The sequence below is a fragment of the Grampus griseus genome, assembly GCF_964374135.1.
Source record: "Grampus griseus genome assembly, chromosome: 1".
In the NCBI taxonomy this organism is placed as follows: domain Eukaryota; kingdom Metazoa; phylum Chordata; class Mammalia; order Artiodactyla; family Delphinidae; genus Grampus; species Grampus griseus.
In genome coordinates this window covers 109,412,325-109,432,222 of record NC_139017.1, presented here as the reverse complement: position 1 = coordinate 109,432,222, position 19,898 = coordinate 109,412,325, and the positions used below count along the sequence as shown (strand labels likewise).

At 35.6% G+C, this 19,898-nt stretch overlaps 2 protein-coding genes across 2 annotated transcripts in view; one reads left to right on the top strand and one right to left on the bottom strand.

The window, feature by feature from the left end:
* Nucleotides 1-2,305, top strand: part of SPATA1 (spermatogenesis associated 1) — a gene marked incomplete at its 3' end in the record, with an annotated part of 37,413 nt that extends 35,108 nt beyond the window's left edge. The window contains 1 exon segment of the mRNA XM_082656403.1: nt 2,219-2,305. Within this exon segment, the coding sequence (XP_082512529.1) occupies nt 2,219-2,305 (87 nt within the window).
* A 1,626-nt stretch (nt 2,306-3,931) lies between these two features.
* CTBS (chitobiase) lies at nt 3,932-19,882 on the bottom strand (the record flags this gene model as incomplete). Its single annotated transcript, XM_082665063.1, is given in 9 exon segments — nt 3,932-4,123; nt 7,398-7,544; nt 7,929-8,026; nt 9,918-9,978; nt 9,982-10,089; nt 16,498-16,592; nt 16,595-16,718; nt 19,702-19,719; nt 19,721-19,882. Coding segments are annotated over 9 exon segments (1,005 nt in total).
* Between the last annotated feature and the right edge of the window lie 16 nt (nt 19,883-19,898).

Sequence of the window (19,898 nt, the reverse complement as noted above, 5' to 3'; positions counted from 1 at the left end):
AATTCAAAAAAAATTAAAAAATAGAAAGCATGAATGAAAAAAATACAATAATAAATTCTGTGAAAAGATTCCTAGCAAGGCCAAAGTAAAATTGAATAAAATTTCACTAAGAAATAAAGTAAAAGAACCTTGTGAATCAGTATAGAGTCTCCGTAAAATATTTTGAAAGAAGTAATATTCCTACATTAGAGTTGTTCATAAATAAGTCTGACAAACCACTGAGCTCTCTGAGCTCCCATTTAATTTTATTTTTTTGTCCTCTCTTGGGTAATTATCTCATTCTCTCTGGTTATTTTCATATATATATATATATATATATATATATATATATATAAAATGTTATATGAATGCTCTTGATTCACCTCTTTATCAGAAGTAGCTTTATGACCCAGAATAATGACCCCTATGTAGAATTAGCACTGTCCAATACAACTCTCTGTGATGGTGGAAATGTTTCATACCTGTACTGTCTGATAAGGTAGCCACTAGCCACATAAGGATGTAGATTGTTGTGTGCCTGAGGAATTTAATTTTAGTTAATTTCAATTTAAATAGTTACATGTGGCAAGTTGATACTCTACTGGACAGCGCACTTCTAGATTATTTTCACTAGCCTCATACTCAAGGCTAAATCCTGGCTCAGCACTGAGAAGCTTAAAACTTAAACTACAGAAAAGGAAAAAGGCAAAGGACAATTTTAAACCAAAAAAAGGAGTTATTTAAAATTCTTATACAGTCTGAACTCAAAAAAATAGTTCGTTCAGTGAATTAAAACTCCTGTGCATTCAAAAAAAAGGAGAGAAATCAAATGTGGAAACTTGTCCCCTTAAGGATAGTTGGATGGGTAGAAGGGAGTAATAAAAATACCTCCAGTGCCTTCATTTATGACTCTCTCAATGCTCTTTTCTTCTGGAAAGCATACAAATTAGTTCTTACCATTTTTGTATATTTTAATTTTATAAATATTACATATAAATGTTTTGAACCCAAATTAGAATTATTAGTGAAAAAACAGGAAACACAAATGGAAAAAAAGAGATCCAAGTTTTCAGCTTATGCACTGGGGGAAAAAAATCCTACATTTAACCATAGTGCCTAATTGTCACATAGTAAACATTATAAGAATTTTTTATTGATTTCTGAATGATTTACCCCAAACTACCCATAAGATACAGAACTAAGGGGCAGAAAACCTAGCTTGACTGTTGCAACCATGTTCAAGATAATATAGCACTATCAGTGCTTCTCAAAGTTCAATGTAATGTCACCTGGGGATCCTGTTAAAATTAGCAGGATCTGACTCAGTAGGTCTGAGGGGAGGCCTGAAAGTCTTCAGTACTAACAAACTCCCAGGTGATGCTTATGCTGCTGGTCCACAGACAATACTTGGAATAGCAAGAGCTCTGGTACCAGATGGTTTAAGTTTGAATCCTGGCTGTGCCACTTACTAGTTTTATGCCTTGAGCAAGTTACTTAACTTCTAGGCATCTCAGTTTCCTCAACTGTAAAATGGGGAGAAATAACAGTATCTGCTTCAATTAAAAATTTGAAAGTATCATAGTACACTTAGAAGAGCACTTGCCACACTTATATTTCTTAAGTACTTATTCAGTTTCTAAGGGCTGGGAATTAAGGTTTTGGGGAATTTTTTTTAGGAGGCAGAGGTTTCTTGTTTTTACTACTTTCTTTGCACAATGAGAACAGATTTTGAAATAAGCAAAAGATAAAATTCTTTCTCACTCTAGTTTTTTAGAACCGTTTAATTTTATCATGCCTATATACTAATAAATGAAATTATTTGGTAGCATATCTAGCATGCGTATTCAAAGGGACTTATGAACTACACATTTACCATAGTAATCCAGTGCAAGTGAAGGCATTGAAGGCAAATGAGAGAAGACATGAAAGCTGTCATAAAAACCCTTATTTAGGGCTTCCCTGGTGGCGCAGTGGTTGAGAGTCCGCCTGCCGATGCAGGGGACACGGGTTTGTGCCCCGGTCCGGAAGGATCCCACATGCCGCGGAGCGGCTGGGCCCGTGAGCCATGGCCGCTGAGCCTGCGCGTCCGGAGCCTGTGCTCTGCAACGGGAGAGGCCGCAACAGCGAGAGGCCCGCGTACCAAAAAAAAAAAAAAAAAACCCTTATTTATATGACGATTATATAATTTTAGAAAGGTAAGATGAAAGTTCATTTTTGAAAGTCAATTGTTCTTTTATAGATGAGAAAACAAGCAGTTTCAGAATTACGCACATTGAAAGCTGAACTGGCACAGAAGAAATTTATTACATCTTTTCAATCTCAATAAAGTATGTTAACTTAAAATTTTTATTTGTTAAAAAACTTACTTGAACAGATTTGTTTAACCGTTGTTCTCCTTGTTTTCATATAAATTATAAGTTTTACATCTTTTCCTTTTTCATGTGTTTATTATACAGTGTTTCAGGAAATATTAGATGTAAAAAAGCAAAATGGTGTCTGTTTGTTTTTGAAGGTTTCAGATGTGTAACATATTATTTTACAGTACTATATTTCATTATTTTCATTTTTTAATAGTCTTAAAATGTAATACCTAGAATGACTGTAATATGAAAAATCATATATTTTAATAAATATGAATCTAACTTGCATCTACAGCTATGTAGAGATTAGTACTAAGAATTTAAATTTTTAAAATTTATTTTAAAAATACAGAGACAGCAGTAATTCAGCAAGTACTATGGAAAATGGTTGGTTTTACTTTGCCGTAAATAATTGTGCAAGTAGGAAATGAAATATTCTCATAACAGATGACTGAATTGTCATTTATTCAAATTTGGAGAGGGAAAAATGTACAGGGAAGGCAGGATTTATGTAAATCCAGAGTTTAAGGATGCAGATTTCTAATCTAAGTATTTATAGGAACTAATATAAGTTCTACACAATATTCTTCTTAATTGCCTTGAGAAAGGAAACTGAGACCTCTGTACATTTCTTTGCACAAAATGTCTCTTTTAGAAAGAAAAAAACAGTTGAGAAACCAATGTCTTTAGATAATTAAAAGTAAAATGCAGATATAGAAAATGAAAAAAATTTAACCATGGAAACAAAACTAACCAAGAAATATATTATAGATGTCCATAAATGAAGGAATATTAATAATTGGAAGGGTAAATGCCAATGAATAGAATCGGGTTCAACACCAGGTTTTTCATAAACATTTCAGATATAACCTCAAAAAAATAATTTAGTTGGAAAATATTAGGTGGCTCTAACCTACTAATTCAAAATATTAGTACTAAGTTATCTTCTTGTATTTTCTAAGTATTTTGATCCTTTATATTCATTATTCCCCCCCCCTGGAGGCATAAGTGAGTTTAATTCAGGTGACTCAGAGAACATGAGTGCTGTATGGAATCAAGAAGGAGAAAAATGATTTGCATCAAATGAACCTAAAGACACAAAATTGCAGGTTTTAAATTTAGATTTATTGAATAAAAAATATAGAGCAAACTGATTCCTAAAGACTACATTTTTAAAAATATATTTCTAAGCAAAAAATTTCTACTTCAAATTATACATATTTTAGAAATTAGCATTGATTGGTAAGCATATATTTTAATATGGAGAAAATTTTAGCATAATAAAATTGTGAAAGCAGTTGTTCCCAACTATAATATTAAACATCATACAGAGGAATATTTGATATGGTAGGTTGACTTGTTTCTTACCTTTATGTTGTTGTACACTGAAGATATAAATAGGTATGTATTTTTCAAATTCAAACAATCAAAGCATTTCTTTATTCTTTATCTGTTTTTGAGTACACTAATAACTAAAATATGTAGCAATCTGAAAAAAGGTATATATTTTTTAATCTCTTCAAGAAACTAGATCTGTTTAAGCAGATCATTTTTCTAAACCTTAATAGTTTAACAAAAGATGTTCATCTCTGTCACAGCTTTGGTTTTAAAGCTTTCCACATTTCTTCAGTTTGCTGTTTGTCTATAGCATCTCCAGAGTAGTCAAGACAGTTTGCATGCCACATGCCAATGCCGAGTAAGCCACGGTTTTGTACATATGCTGCCTTTAGAGAAATGCTCTGAGGGTCATCATACCACACTTGATGAAAATGGCCAGCCTGATCCTATACAAATAAATTAAAATGTAACTTTAAAGTATTCAGTGCAATAAGAGGGAAAGGTGTTTCTTAAATCCAATGATTCAAGAAGGAGTCAATGAAATAATAAAAATTTTAGGGCATACATAATACTTTCCATGGTTCTATATGTAATACTTTCTAGATATCATTGCTTATGGCACTTTTACAACAATAGAGATTACACAAATGAGCCTCCCAGTATATCCTATTTAAAATCCTTCTCATGCCCTAAGATTCTTTCCTTGCTCTGATCTGATGATTATCAACCAAGATGTACTGTACACATTTGAATCACTTGTGAGGGCTTTTAAAAACAGATTCTTGGGACCCACACCACATGAAACCTATTGAATCAAAATCTTCCAGGGCTAGTGCTATAACATATATTTATTTGTTTCTTTATGTTATGTTTTAATGTTCCATTAGGTGATTCTGATATGTAGCCAAGGTTAAGGAGAATCACTGCTTTTGTCCTCTAAAACCAGCTTATATACTTTTTGGGATTTCCTTACAGTTCCTGGAAATGTGCCTAGTTAGGAGCTCAACAGGTGATTTTGTTTATGATGAATGTCAGTGGACAAAGAAAACATCTCCTTTTCTAGGTCTTACAGAATTGAGTCTAAGAGCCTGTTGGGTCTGGACCCCATGGGTGACTTAGGTACCCACCTAAGAACCACAAACTAGAAACTAGTCTTATGCTCACCTTCCACCCTGTAAAGTCCTTCTCCCCAGCATCACTTGCCTCTATCTAGTGCTAAACACAGTCTTTTTTAGAAGGTATGTAAGCTATGGATAAAGGATAAAAGAAAGAGGAAAGGAGCAGAATTAGGCAAAAGCGTAAAGGAAGAGAAAAAGATAGGAAGTAAAAATAGAATGATCTATGATTTAAAATAATTTACTGATTTTTATATACATCTGGGGAACTCTTTAAAGACAGTTCTCAATGAATACCAGTAATATTTCTATTTATGGTAGCACCACGAGAATTAGAATCATCTCCTAAGATGACTGATTTAAAGGACAATAGTCACTTGGTAAATGAATAAGCTATGGCATATTTAAGTATAGTAGATTCATTACATACAAGCATATCTCATACTATATCTTATATTCCGTTCTTTAAAATCTTTAGAACTAGAAAAAGCTATACATGCTCTAGTTCCAATTGTGATTCAATATTAAAAGGCAACTTGCAAAACCTGTACCTAAATATAGAAAGATTTATTTTTGTAGAGTCAGGGGCAAACCCAAAGACATGCACCTTTGAATTTTGCCATCATTCTAGCTAGAACTTTGAGCCTTTTTGATACGTTAAGAAATTTCAAATGCCTCAAATAGTGAAGGATCAAAGGATAAAAAACTGAGTATATGTAAGTTTGACAGATGTCTGGTTAGGGAATGTATGCCTCCAAGAATATTGAGTGCAAGATGAAGCTGCTATTGCTGAGACAGCATAAGAAAGCAGAATGATTCTCTTCAGTTAAAACAAAAACTTGATTTGGGTTGCTGTGGAATTTTACAATGAATGAAGAAGAACAAATTGGTTATAAATAGATGGTTGTCTGAAGTGCCATTAAATGAATGGTTTTCAAGGCTCATCAAAATGTTTTCTGAGTTCTAAAATCTTAAAGAATGTGTCTTCTTATGCATTAAGGAAAAAATAAGTCAGGAATTACAAAAAACAGTACATCATAGGGTAAAGTATTTATTCTAAATTACATATTTCCAAACTATGTATAATTGGTTAAACAAACCCTTTACCAAACTGATATCCATGAAACACTGTTCCCCTGCATGTTTCTAAGAGTGCTAGGAAACAGGGTTCTATGTTAAACAATTAAATGGCTTTATGTACTGTAGTACATCTTAAATCCTTGAATATAATGTTATATATTATAAATCTCCAAGAGAGACTTACAGTTTGTAGTGTTTTCCAAATATATTTGGCCATGGCACATGCATGTGTATTTGTGTGTGTTTGTGTTTTTTTAGTATATTCTTTTTATGTTTAATCTTTAAAATGAAAAAAATATATACAATTTTAAAGGTTACTTTCCATTTACAGTTATTACAAAATGCTGGCTATATTCCCTGTGTTGTACAATACATCCTTGAGCCTATCTTAAACCCAACAGTTTGTACCTCCCACTCCCCCACCCCTGTCTTGCCCATCGCCCCTACTCTTCCCACTGGTAACCACTAGTGTGTGTGTGTGTGTGTGTGTGTGTGTGTGTGTCTATGTGTTACTAACAGTTCCCAGAACAGAGTTCTATAAATACTTTCTGGTAAAGACAGGATCACAGTGTACCCTAGTTTAATGTTTATACTTAAGATTCTAAAGTTTAAAAAGCTCTACACTAAAGCCTTCTACATAATTGATATACAGGCATGTACATGTATATCAATTATAATTTATTAAATTTGTATATTTGCAGTCATCCTTTTGTAAATGGGTACCAGACCATTAGAAAGAAATATAAATTGTTGCTGGAATTAATGTTCATCATATCATTTTAGGGTTCCTTTTGTAGTAACATAATTCAAGGTAAATTAAAGATGGTTTGTACTTAGATTTTTGAGGTGTGAAAAAGTTTTTATTATGCTAAAGGTAAACTATGGAAAAGATAACTTTTCTTTGTCCCTTTGGTATGGCAATTCCTATTTATCAAACACTACCTGACAGAATTGCTAGTCATTTACTCTGTTTCTTCAAGTTTCTGTTTGTAATATTTTTCTGTCTCTAATTTTTAATTTTGTTGAATATCACATAGTTTGAATTGTGGAATAAATTTGAAATGATACCATTTTCCATTGTGAAGTCCTTGATGACACATCTCCTGTTCTCAGCCTCATTCCTCCCTATATAAGAGCCTCATCAGAATTTTGAGGCTACTTTGAAATAGAGGTTTTCAGAGCAAGTAACCCATTTTGGCCCAAAGCTCTTTCAAAAGCCACAGACATCATTTATAATTGACAACTCTTAAGGAAATCCTGTTTGTGACACACATGTTTTTATTATATCATCTAAAATGACAAGTGGCCCATGCAGAGCAGTTCCACTATTAGCATAACTTGAATTGCTCACAAGGGAAGTAAAGTTCCTGATTACACAGATTCAAAGACAAGTCTACTCATGTAAACAGCAGTCTGTATGTTGTACCCTATAAGAAAACTGATAGAAAATCTTACTTTCAAATATGTAATTATGAAAATACACAATTATGAAAACTAAAGATTGATAACTTGTGAAAAGTCTTACTTGATAGTGATAATAAGGAGACTGCTGAATTTTATCCCACAGTCTTCCAGAAGTAGAACTATTTACTTGCTTCATGATCATTTGATAGGCCACCTGACAGTATACAGCATCTTTACAAGGGTATTTTGCAGTGGTACAAACATGATTCTAGAAATGCAAAAATGTTCATGTTATAGATTATCAATTAAGCAAATCTTAAGCAATTAAGCAAATCCAAAAATATAATAAAATTATTTATTAGACATAAAATACTATAGATAGATAACCTGACTATATGGAATAAAAGTTAAATTTCATTACTAAATAGAAATATAATATTCAGAAACTTGTATGGGATTTAATTATTTAAAATAAACTGTCTACATTTTAGTCTCAAACTATATTAAATAAATTCTCAAAGTGTATATATTCTATATAGAGAGAAATTTCTAAATTATAAATAAAATGAAGTTTATATAGAGGAAACAAAACAGACTCTAAAAAATATAATAGAAAGAGAAAAAAATTACATAAGAAATGATCTGTTCTTACCACTGATAGATTTTGGCAGGTATAATCATAACCATACCAGGGAATACCCATTACAAGTTTCTTAGGGTTAATGCCTATCTTGATGTAGTCATCATATCCTAACCAAATAGGAACAGAAAAAGCATATTTTTTTCTCTTCATATGTCTACTAATGTGTTCATACAAGCTATGCAACCACTCAGAATCCAAGTTTGTAACAACCGGTACATTTATGTAAAATATTAATATGGTGTTTCTCGAATATATTATAAAAGTCATCTCTTAAGAACTATAAATTTGGTATCACTTTCTAAACAATTTCTTTTTGAATAATAGAAAATATTCAAAACAATTTAGATCAAATTGAAGCAAAAAATTCACAAATTTTAATTTTAGGAACAATGACACATTTTAGGAAAGCATGCTAATTGTGTCTATTAACTGCTAAGGCATGGATTTGATATTCTAGATTCTAAAGCTTTAAAAAAAGTTCTATAAGTTTTAAACTTTCTGGCAGGTGTGGTCTCACAATTACTTACAGAACACACAAGTGTTCCTCATTTTATCAATATCCTATAAGCATGGATTACAGCTTGGGATAAGGAATGACCCCATCTTACTCTGTAGCAGATAATCTGTAGTTATAGGAAACAGAGAAAAATGAACAAATTCCTGGTACTATCAATCCCTTTCTTGCCCATGCTGCAAATTATGTTTTCCCACCAAGATATGTTCCAAGATTAACTAGAATGTTGAGTAAATTTGCTGTTTTTCAGAGGCTTTAAAGTTATTGTGTACTGTTAAATATCCAAGAGAGGGGTGGAGTATACATCATTTCCCAAACATATTTGACAATGAACCTTTTATTGATATACATAATTATCATCTCTTTCATAAACACAGTTGGCAAACATTGGGTTAAATAATTATTTTGTATTATAACACAAATTATTTTTCAAATTTTAAATAGTATATGCTTATGATCAGACTATTCTATCCAGACAATTAGGACGTGATAAAATGAGGCCAGGGTCTATGATTTTACCTATATATGAAAAATAAAATAATTTTTATTTATTACTCAACACTTAAATCTATGCTAACTATCCCAGAAAATCTCACTTAAGTCCAAAAGATAGCAAGCAATCTTTAATTCAATTGGTTGATGGGATATAAACCAATCCAAACTTTGGAAAGGATAATGCAAAGGCCACATCATATGAATGACAGATCAGAAGTACTCTTTTTTTTTTTTCTTGCGGTACGCGGGCCTCTCACTGTTGTGGCCTCTCCCGTTGCGGAGCACAGGCTCCGGACGCGCAGGCTCAGCGGCCATGGCCCACGGGCCCAGCCGCTCCGCGGTATGTGGGATCTTCCCGGACCGGGGCACGAACCCGTGTGCCCTGCATCGGCAGGTGGGCTCTCAACCACTGCGCCACCAGGGAAGCCCCAGAAGTACTCTTAATTCTGGTAGGAATATAATTTTTAATGTAGCATGGGTACTAATAGTAAATGCCAAATAAGATAAAGCCAGTCCTATCAATCATGTATAATAGGTACTCACATTATAGGTACCTTTGCTATTAAATTATTTAACATTGGTTATTTCAACAAAAATATTCTATCAAATTCTAAGTAAGCAAATATCTTCTTCGTGTAACTTTCTGACAAGAGTGTTGACTTGAAGTTAGAACACCTGCTTGAGTTCCAACCATATAATACTTAATAGCTGTGCAATCATGAGAACTTAACACCCTTCATCTTATCTATAATAGAGGGTTAATATAATACACCTACCTCCCAAGACTTTTTAGAGGTAATTGAAAACTTCAGAACTTTAAAACTTTTTGTAAACTTTAAAGCTCTCAAATTAAGAGGTTTTTATATGTTTCAAGAAAGCGTTACAAATGGAAAAGGTATACAAATGACTTAGAAATACTAAAATATATCTTAATGTTTGAGGTTATAGAATTAATATCACTGATAAATGATTGTTTTGTAAATTCTTACCAGTTAATGTCTTAGTATAGGGAGAATTGGCTCCTGCAATACATTGTGACCAGACCAGACTTCATTCACCATAAGACATCACAAAGAGAAAGTCACAAGCATCTGCAATTCCAGTATAATTATAGCACCTCCTACCTAAGCAGTTTGGAGACCAAGATACATCAAATGTTACCTGTGGGAAAACCATTTTATGTAACATGATCAAATATGCATATTATGGCAGATGTTTTGTTGATTATATATTCTCTTGCCTCATATTACTCCCCCCCTCAAAAAGAACCACTTACGTGTCTGACTTAAGGTTTGACATGTATGGAACTAGAACAATTCTAAGAAATATATTTTTTGCCTACACGGACTGACCCAGACATATATTTTGGACAATGTTTTGGACATATATTTAGATAATGGACATATATTTGGACACAGGCATATTTGGACATATACAATGACCAGGAGCAGGCACTGTGTAGAAGAGGAGTTTAAAATCACATGCCTCCAGAGGACAGACTAGCAACTCGACTGACTGAAGGAAACTGGTGTAATCACAGTAGGGTGTGGTAGGGCCCATAAGCAACTAGAGAGTAAAAGCACACTAAAAGAATTCAAATACGAAAGTTCTTAAAAATATCATGCAAGCTAAATAGGTCATCTCTTGGCACAAGCTTACTGGACTGTGTTGGCAGCTTGAGCCCTTGATTTACAATTACTTTACATGGTAAGTTTAGTCCAACATTATAGTTAAAGAGTAGTGGTGTTTTATGGCTACAAGTATAAATTAATCAACTCAAAATGTTAAACAAATCACTTAAATGATCTTATGGAAATATTCAAATAAAACTTGAGTGTTAAATTATCTTTCATTTTTGAATAGTGAGCCAGTCCTCAATAAGGATGAATCTCTTTCAAAGATTTATTGCCGGGATTCCCTGGTGGCGCAGTGGTTAAGAGTCCGCCTGCCGATGCAGGGGACATGGGTTCGTGCCGCGGTCCGGGAAGATCCCACGTGCCGCGGAGCGGCTGGGCCCGTGAGCCATGGCCGCTGGGCCTGCGCATCCGAAGCCTATGCTTCGCAACGGGAGAGGCCGCAACAGTGAGAGGCCTGCGTACCACACACACACACAAAAAAAGATTTATTGCCTTAAGATGTTGGTCAAAGGGTCAAACTTTCAGTTATAAAATAAATAAGTTCTGAGACCTAATGTAAAAAAAAAAGATTTATTGCCTTAACTGAATATTAGTTAGCTTTATTTTATTAATATAGGTCTGCAAACATTCTAAAGCTTCATTAAAAGTTTTCTTCTTAATTAGGCTCTCAATAAATGTATTGATTAATATTACAAAAAATTGAGGTATTTTAGTTAAATTTTTACACTTTGGCTAATTTATTCTACTATAACTCTTTTTAGGACTTTCTCAAAATTCTCTCTGTAATTCTTTCATTATTAACACTAAAGGAAGCTCTGCTTTGTAAGTCTAGGCTTTCCCCAAAGCTCTCCAGCAAAATAGGTTATAAAGTGAAATTTTTACATATTGGACTTCATTTTATCACTGTCCCCTCTTACAAAATGGAAGTATAATAAGGTAATAGAGAAAGTGATTACCTCTAAGCAAGTAAATTTCAAGTCCATTTTGTAAGTCCTTACCTCTCTCCTGAGCAGTGAGAATATTTTCACCTGGGTTTCCTCCTGAGCAGTGAGAATATTTTCACCTGGGTTTCCTGTCATGGATAATCTCATATTTTTGAGAAGGCAGCATTATTAGAAAAGAAATTAGAAAAGAAATCAAAAAACTTTGGTTCTTTTCTTGGCTCTCTTATAACTAGGTTATTTCATTTTAAATATCTGATCTGTTTTCCCACATGTAACAATGAAGGTGTAGAAAGAATTCTTCAAGAGCACTTCTAGCTCTTTAATTCTGTGATCACAAATTCTATAATCCTAAATTATCATCTTTTCCCAAAAACTCATTTCTCCTTGCTGGGGCTCTATATTAGTCATTTTTTTCTGGTCACCAGTTTAAGAACCTTTGGGCCATTTTGTGACTCTTCTTCCCTCACACCCCATAACTAATCTCACATTTTCCTTTGAGTGGCCTCTCACAGTTTTTCTACCCATTCCTTTCCATTAATTAATCAATTCAATGAATATTGAACACTTGCTGAGTGTTAGGGTTATGCCATCATCCCAGTTCAAACCATAAATTCCAAGTTATTGGATTACTGGGTTAGTCCTTACAGGTCTCTCTTTCTCCTCTAGACTTTTTTACGTACTACCATAAATAATCTTCCCCACATACTTTCTATACACATTACCCATTACATACAGAATAAAATGCATACTCTTCAGTGTCACATCCTGGATCTTCCACAATCTGGTTCATCTTGGCAACTCTACTTCCCACTAACTTAACTAACATGAACTTGACATAGTAGCCCAAATTGCTCTACTTGCCCCTCAAACATGGAAATAGACATTCCTACTGCAAAATCTTTGCTCAGTCTCTTCCCCCTTGCTCTTTCACTATAGCTTAATCAGGACTAGCAAATAAGTTCCCATATATTAATTCTACCCTATTAACAACAGCAATCTAGAGAATGAGGGAAAAGTTTCTGAGACCAAAAGGTGTGAGGAGAGGAGTACAGTGGCTTGCATACCAGGTATTTGCTATTCTTGATCTAAATTGTACTCATCTGAAAAGCTGAATTCCACACTGACAAACCTTCCGTACTTGTATAAAGCCACAGAGTTGTTGATCGTTACATCATTTATTATTTTTCCAGTGACTCTCAAATTCATATTGACCAACTACACCAGAATCACCTATCACACTTGGTAAAAATACAGTTCCTAGAATCTATGCCAGAATCAACTTCTGGGCATATTTTTAACAAGCACTCCCAGGTGATTCTGAGATAGATTTAGAGTTATTAGTTTATACTATATATATCCTACTTAACTAGACTTAAAATTTTGAAAGGCAGGTATCATTCATATATTCAATAAGTATTTTTTAAACATTATGTTAGACATCAAGGAACTGGTCCCTGCCTTCAAAAAACTCACTGTCTAGCCTAGCAGTTTTTTCTCAGCTTTACTAAGGTATAATAGACAAGTAAAATTGTAATATATTTTAAGTGTACAATATGATGATATACATATATATGCAAAAGTATTCCCATCAAGTTAATTAACATAGCCATCGCCTTATTTATTTTGGTGATAACACTAAAATTCTACTCTCAGCAAATTTCAAATTATACAATACAGTACGATCAACTATAGTCATCATGTTATGCACTAAATCCTCAGACCTTATTCATCTTACAACAAAGTTTATACCTTTTACCAGCCTAACTGTATCTAACTACAGTTTCCTTATTGACGTTTCCCTATTGATTATCTGTCTGAATAAGCTGTCCATTGCTGAAAGTGGAGTACTAAAGTCCTCTACTATTATATTGCTGTCTGTTTCTCCCTTCAGATATCTTAGTGTTTATTTAATACATTTGGGTGCTCTGATGTGGAGCACCCACAATAAATATTTGAAATTGTTATATCTTCTTGATGAACTGACCCTTTTATAATTATATAATGAACTTTGTCTCTTGTTACCATTTTTGGCTTAAAGTCTATTTTGTCTGATATAAATATAGCTACCCCTGCTCACTTTTGGTTTCCATTTGCCTGGAACTAGTTTTTCAATCCTTCATTTTTAGTCTATGTGTGTCCTTAAAGCTGAAGTGAGTCTCTTATAGGCGGCATATAGTTGGATCTTGTTTTTTTTAATCCATTCAGCCACTCTGTGTCTTTTGATTCAAGAATTTAGTCCATTTCCATTTAAAGTAATTACTGATAGGTTTCTACGTAATATTGCCATTTTGTTAATTGTTTTCTGGCTCTTTTCTAATTCCTTTTTTCCTTTCTTCTTTTCTTGCTCTCTTTCTTTGTGATTTGTGATTCCCTGTAGTGGCATGCTTGATTCCTTTCTGATTTTCTTTTGTATATCTAATGTAGGTTTTTGCTTTGTGGTTATCATGTGGCTTATATTAAAAAAAATTTTGTAACTATGTATGGTGATGGAAGTTAACTAGACTTATTGTGGTGATCATTTTGCAATATATACAAATATCAAATCATTATGTTGTACACCTGAAAAAATAATTTTTTAAAACATCTTATAGTTACAACAGTCTATTTTAAACTGTTAACAACTTAGAACACATACAAAAGCTCTACATTTTTAGGGCTTCCCTGGTGGCACGGTGGTTGAGAATCTGCCTGCTAATGCAGGGGACACGGGTTCGAGCCCTGGTCTGGGAGGATCCCATATGCTGCGGAGCAACTGGGCCCGTGAGCCACAACTGCTGAGCCTGCGTGTCTGGAGCCTGTGCTCCGCAACGGGAGAGGCCGCTGTAGTGAGAGGCCCGCGCACCGCGATGAAGAATGGCCCCCACCTGCCACAACTAGAGAAAGCCTTTGCACAGAAACGAAGACCCAACGCAGCAAAAATAAATTAATTAATTAATAAACTCCTACCCCCAACATCTAAAAAAAAAAAAAAAACTATATTAAAAAAAAAAGCTCTACATTTTTATACTCCACCACCCGACATTTTATGTTTTGGATGTCAAAATTTACATCATTTTTTATGTGTCCACTAACAAATTATTGTATAGTTTTTTTTAAGAAGGAAACATCCTAATGTGTTCCTTTATAATTTCTGTAATATACTTTTTTATTGACATATAGTTAATTTAAAGTGTTGTGTTAGTTTCAGGTGTATAGCGAAGTAATTCAGTTGCACATATATATATACCTATTCTTTTTCAGATTCTTTTCCATTATAGGTTATTACAAGATATTGAATATAGTTCCCTGTGCTATACAGTAGGTCCTTTTTGTTTATCTGTTTTGTATATAGTAGTGTGTATATGTTAATCCCAAACTACTAATTTATCTCCCCCCTACCGCCCCCCCACCACTATCCCCTTTGGTAATCATAAGTTTGTTTTCTTTGTCTGTGAGTCTATTTCTGTTTTATAAATAAGTTTATTTGTATCACTTTTTAGATTCCACATATAAGTGATAACATACGATATTTGTCTCTGTCTGACTTCATTTAATATGATTATCTCTAGGTCCATCCATGTTGCTGCAAATGGCACTATTTCATTTTTTATGGCTGAGTAATATTCCATTGTGTATATATACCACATCTTCTTTATCCAGTCACCTGTCAGCAGACATTTAGGTTGCTTCCATGTGTTGGCTATTGTAAATAGTGCTACTATGAACACTGAGGTGAATATATCTTTTCGAATTATAGTTTTGTCTGGGTATATGCCCAGGAGTGGGACTGCAGGATCATATGGCAACTCTATTTTTAGTTTTTTAAGGAATCTCCATACTGTTCTCCATAGTGACTGCACCAATTTACATTCCCATCAACAGTGTAGGAGGGTTCCTTTTTCTCCACTCCCTCTCCAGCATTTATTATTTATAGACTTTTTTTTTTTTTTTAAAGAAGATGTTGGGGGTAGGAGTTTATTAATTATTTATTTATTTTTGCTGTGTTGGGTCTTCGTTTCTGTGCGAGGGCTTTCTCTGGTTGTGGCAAGCGGGGGCCACTCTTCATCGCGGTGCTCAGGCCTCTCAATATCACGGCCTCTCTTGTTGCAGAGCACAGGCTCCAGACGCACAGGCTCAGTAGTTGTGGCTCACGGGCCTAGTTGCTCCGCGGCGTGTGGGATCCTCCAAGACCAGGGCTCGAACCCGTGTCCTCTGCGTTAGCAGGCAGATTCTCAACCACTGCGCCACCAGGGAAGCCCTGTAGAGTTTTTAATGATGGCCATTCTGACTGGTGTGAGGTGACACCTCATTGTAGTTTTGTTTTGCATTTCCCTGAATAAGAATCTCTGGGAGTTGGACCCAGTGTACATGTGTGTGTTTAATTTTTTTAAGATTCCTGGTTATCTTGGTGTATGACCAGTTTTGAGAATCACTGATCTGGGGCCACACTGTCCTTCTGTTACTCACACATTTCCTGGCAAGATGCCTTATGTTGTGATCTTCTCTCTGATCATGCTCATTATGGTAGTAGGGAAATACTGCCTTTCATCACAGCACTGACAAGCTCTATGGAATTAGGCTTTGAGCCTTACTGGGCCTTGGGTGCTTTGCAAAGTAATTCAGAGTCTATGGAGCAAGTGAGACACTTCCCCAGAACTACCTCTACTCTTAGGCAAGAGCTGTTTCTGTCCTGCACTGATAAAAGCAGAGCGTGGGCAGCTAAATCCTTCCTGATTCCCATTGCCTATCTAATATTTCTAACTCTGCTGCAAGGCAGGTAGGTGGGGCAATTCCAGTATTGTATCCTGATGTGAATAAAGAACAGATTTGGCACCTTAAAATTTTATAAAACTTATCTAGTTAAGAACTCAAAAGTTCCAGAAAATTTTTTAGGATGTACTGAAACTCTTCCTACTCAATAAAACTGAGATTCTATTTGCCATACCTTCATGAACACATTTTGATAGGAAAGATAAGGGGTTTCCAAAAAACACCAAATGAATTTTTACCTGTGATCCCTCAATTTCATGATGGAAAGAGTCTGCAGTTTCTTTGACTAAAGCAGTTAACGCATAATATTCATGTGATGAACGAGCAACTTCTTGTCTAGATTAATTCCATCCATATATTGTGTTTTGGCCAGCTTAACTTGTTGAGCTAACCAGGATGCTCTTAAAGTAGCATTAATGATATCCCTTATGGATACATCTCCTATGGAAGAAATATACATCTTTTGTACATATATGCTTTTCACAGTTTAATAAAATTTACTTCACAAACTCATTCCAAAGAGATCCAAATGTCTTTAAAACACCTCATAATTTTGGAATACTAAGCCCCAAATTTAAGTTTTCCAAATGAAGAAATAATATATCAAGATCACAGAAAATCATTAGTCATTAATCTTCGAAATAACCATTATGAATAAATAGTAATATTATCAAATTAAAAAGAAATCATGGACTATGGCTAGCTAAGGGTCATCATGCACCCAAAGTAACAATTAAACATTGATCATATGCCAGGCACTGAGAGTACAACAGTGAATAAGACATAGGGGTCCCAATTAATTGGTGGCAGAGGAAATTAGTGGGGCCTGGAAAGTAGGAGACGGTAGGCTAGGAAGAAATAGGGGCAAGTGTCAAGGCCTGGAGGCAGAGTATGGAGGTTTGCTGATGCCTAAAATTTGGAGGGCGACAACAGTGAAGAACCTGAGGGTGGTAGGCAGGGTTAAATCATGAAAGACCTTGAAGCCCTCTTGAGAAATTATCCCAAGGGAAAGGGTTTTAAAAAGAGAATATACATATTTTAGGTATGCATTTTAGAAAAATCCCTTCAGCTGAAGTGGAAACTGGTTTAAAGAGGCAAAACTGGAGGCAGAATATCTAATAGGAAAGCTTTGGAAGAATGCAGGCCAGAGATGATGGTGACCTCAACTAAAGTTGTGGAGCAGTGGAGACTATGAGATAAATGAATAAATCTGGAAGATCCTAAGAAGGCAGAATTAACAGGACTCTGATCCACTGAATGAGTAAGGTAAGAGAAAGGGAGGAGGTTGAAAATACTCAAGTTTCTGGCCACTGCAGATGGACTCATAGATACTGCATTTACTATGAATGATTTCTGGTGAACCTTACTTCTTAGACTAGTACTCAAGTTAAATACTAAGATGGTTGATGTTATGTTTCTCCTGTATTTTTTTCTCCACAGATAATATTAGAAGCACTGATCATTTTTACTTTATCCCAAATAATGTGTTAATTCATTGATTTAGCAAATATTTATTGAATTCCCAGTAAGGTATAGGCAGGGTATATTGTTAGGCATTAGTGACACAGACCAGGTCCATTGGTTATTTAATGCAGTAGATTTAAGGGCTACATGGAAATGCAGGGTGCCATGACAGCATATAAAGGGGACCTGCAACCCTGGTAGGGCAGGAAAACTTCCCTGAGGACTACACTCTTTAGGGGAGGCCAGAAATCTGGGCAATGACCTACACAGGGGACAGAGGAGGGGTACCAATGCACAAAAAAGAGCATTCTCAGAAGAGTGAACAAAAAAGGGCAAAGGTCTCAATACCTCAGAAGAATTCTGAATTTCTGGAGCCAAAAGAAGGTCAGTGAGGCTGGAGCACAGAACTCCTGAAAGTACATGGAAACAGATGAAACTGATGAAACTACTGAGGTAGGTAGTAGCAGGATCAAGTAGGGCTTTGTAGACCACTGAGGAGTTGCTATTTTCTCCTGAGATGAATGGGAAGCATTAAAGTATTTTAAGCAGAGGATCATAAGATTTGCATTAAAAAATGAGAGAGACAGACAGACACACAGGGAGAGGGGGAGAGAGAAAGGGAGAGCGATATCTATGATCACTGGGCCACTGTGAGGAGAATGGATGGGTGAGGGTGGGGAGAGCTAGCTATAAAAATTAAACCAGGCTTTTCCTAATTTTCTGTCTCCTTTTTGGTTTTTTGTTTATTTTTCAGAATTAACTGTGCATAACCCATTTTTCTACTAGGCAGTTACCCACTGAAATAATAAAAATTACAAAATGTGAAACTGAACAGCCCATTGTTTTTAGACTCTTAGAATCATATTTATGTCACAAACCTTACCCCTATTTCAATTCTGATAACTAAGATTGAATATGTTAAAAATATACAGAGAGCTTGTGATATAATAGAAATACTAAAAAATAACTTGATGAACCAATTGAATATATAAGGGAAAAAGTAATGCAGTCTAGTCTTTGTCTTTGAAAAATATAGGTCAGTAGAGAGAAAAGACCATTAACCACCAGCATACAAATGAACAAAATTCGGCTTCTTTGCATAATTGGTTTTCTAAATGCCCACAGATGCCGCCTAACCGACTAAGAGGTATTGGGTGCTACAGAAAGTCTTTCAGATGTTAGGCTTACACACTAGGCAGGTTCTCCATAAACACTTCCCCCGTTTTTACTTCTTCTAAGCAATTATATTACTTTTTTTCACTGACATTTAAATGTCCCTGCCTCAAATGTAATCTGCTAGATTAAGAACTGGCAATTGTCGCTATGTTTACACAAAATTGCTCTTTTGGACTGAACTTTTCCACCTGCCTGATGTGTCCAGTTCCTGGTGCAGTCATCAAACTCTAGGCAGACAAGTGGTCTTCACATTACCTCCGAAAGGGTGTTTGCTTAAACCTGCCCAAGGCCTTATAAATTCTTAGGTGGGTAGATGGAATTTTTACTTAAAGACCTATTTTTATCCCCCTTCTTGTGTGGCAGGTATAGAAAAGCAAAGTAAGCAGAACTTTCATTCTTCCACTGGACCGTGGGAGTGCTGAGATTCTTTCAAACTGATCCTCAATTCTCTTGGAAACCAATGGGTGTTGCTACTTAGGAAGTATCTCCTTACCATCTTGCTTATCTGGCCAGACTGCCTGGGGAGAGGCACAGCAGGGCAATGCAAGGAACTTGCACTTAGAGTCAGATCTGGGTTGGAATACTTACTGTGAGACCTGGGAGGAGTTACTCAACCTCTCTGAGCCAAAATTTCCTAATCTTTAAGGCTGAAGGAAATCTGTGGACAGAAAGGCCCCTCCGCGAGCGGTCAAAGCTGGTTTTGCGCCCCCAACACCTCTTTCTCGGGCTCGGTTATTCTACTGTAACTCCTCTTAGGGCCTTGAGGACCAGATCTGGAGCGTCAGGGGAGAGAGGCCACTGACCTCGAAGTCGGGGCGATGAACGATGGGTGATGGGACGGCACAGCGCTGGGGCCTGGCACTGGCAGTCGGCCCCGAGCCCGACGCGCAGCGCCAGGAGCAGTGGCAGCAGCAGAGGAGCCAGCCCCAGGGTCCCGTGCAGCGAGGGAACGAGGCGCCAGCACCGGAGCTGCGGCCAGGCCATGCCAACGGCTCACCAG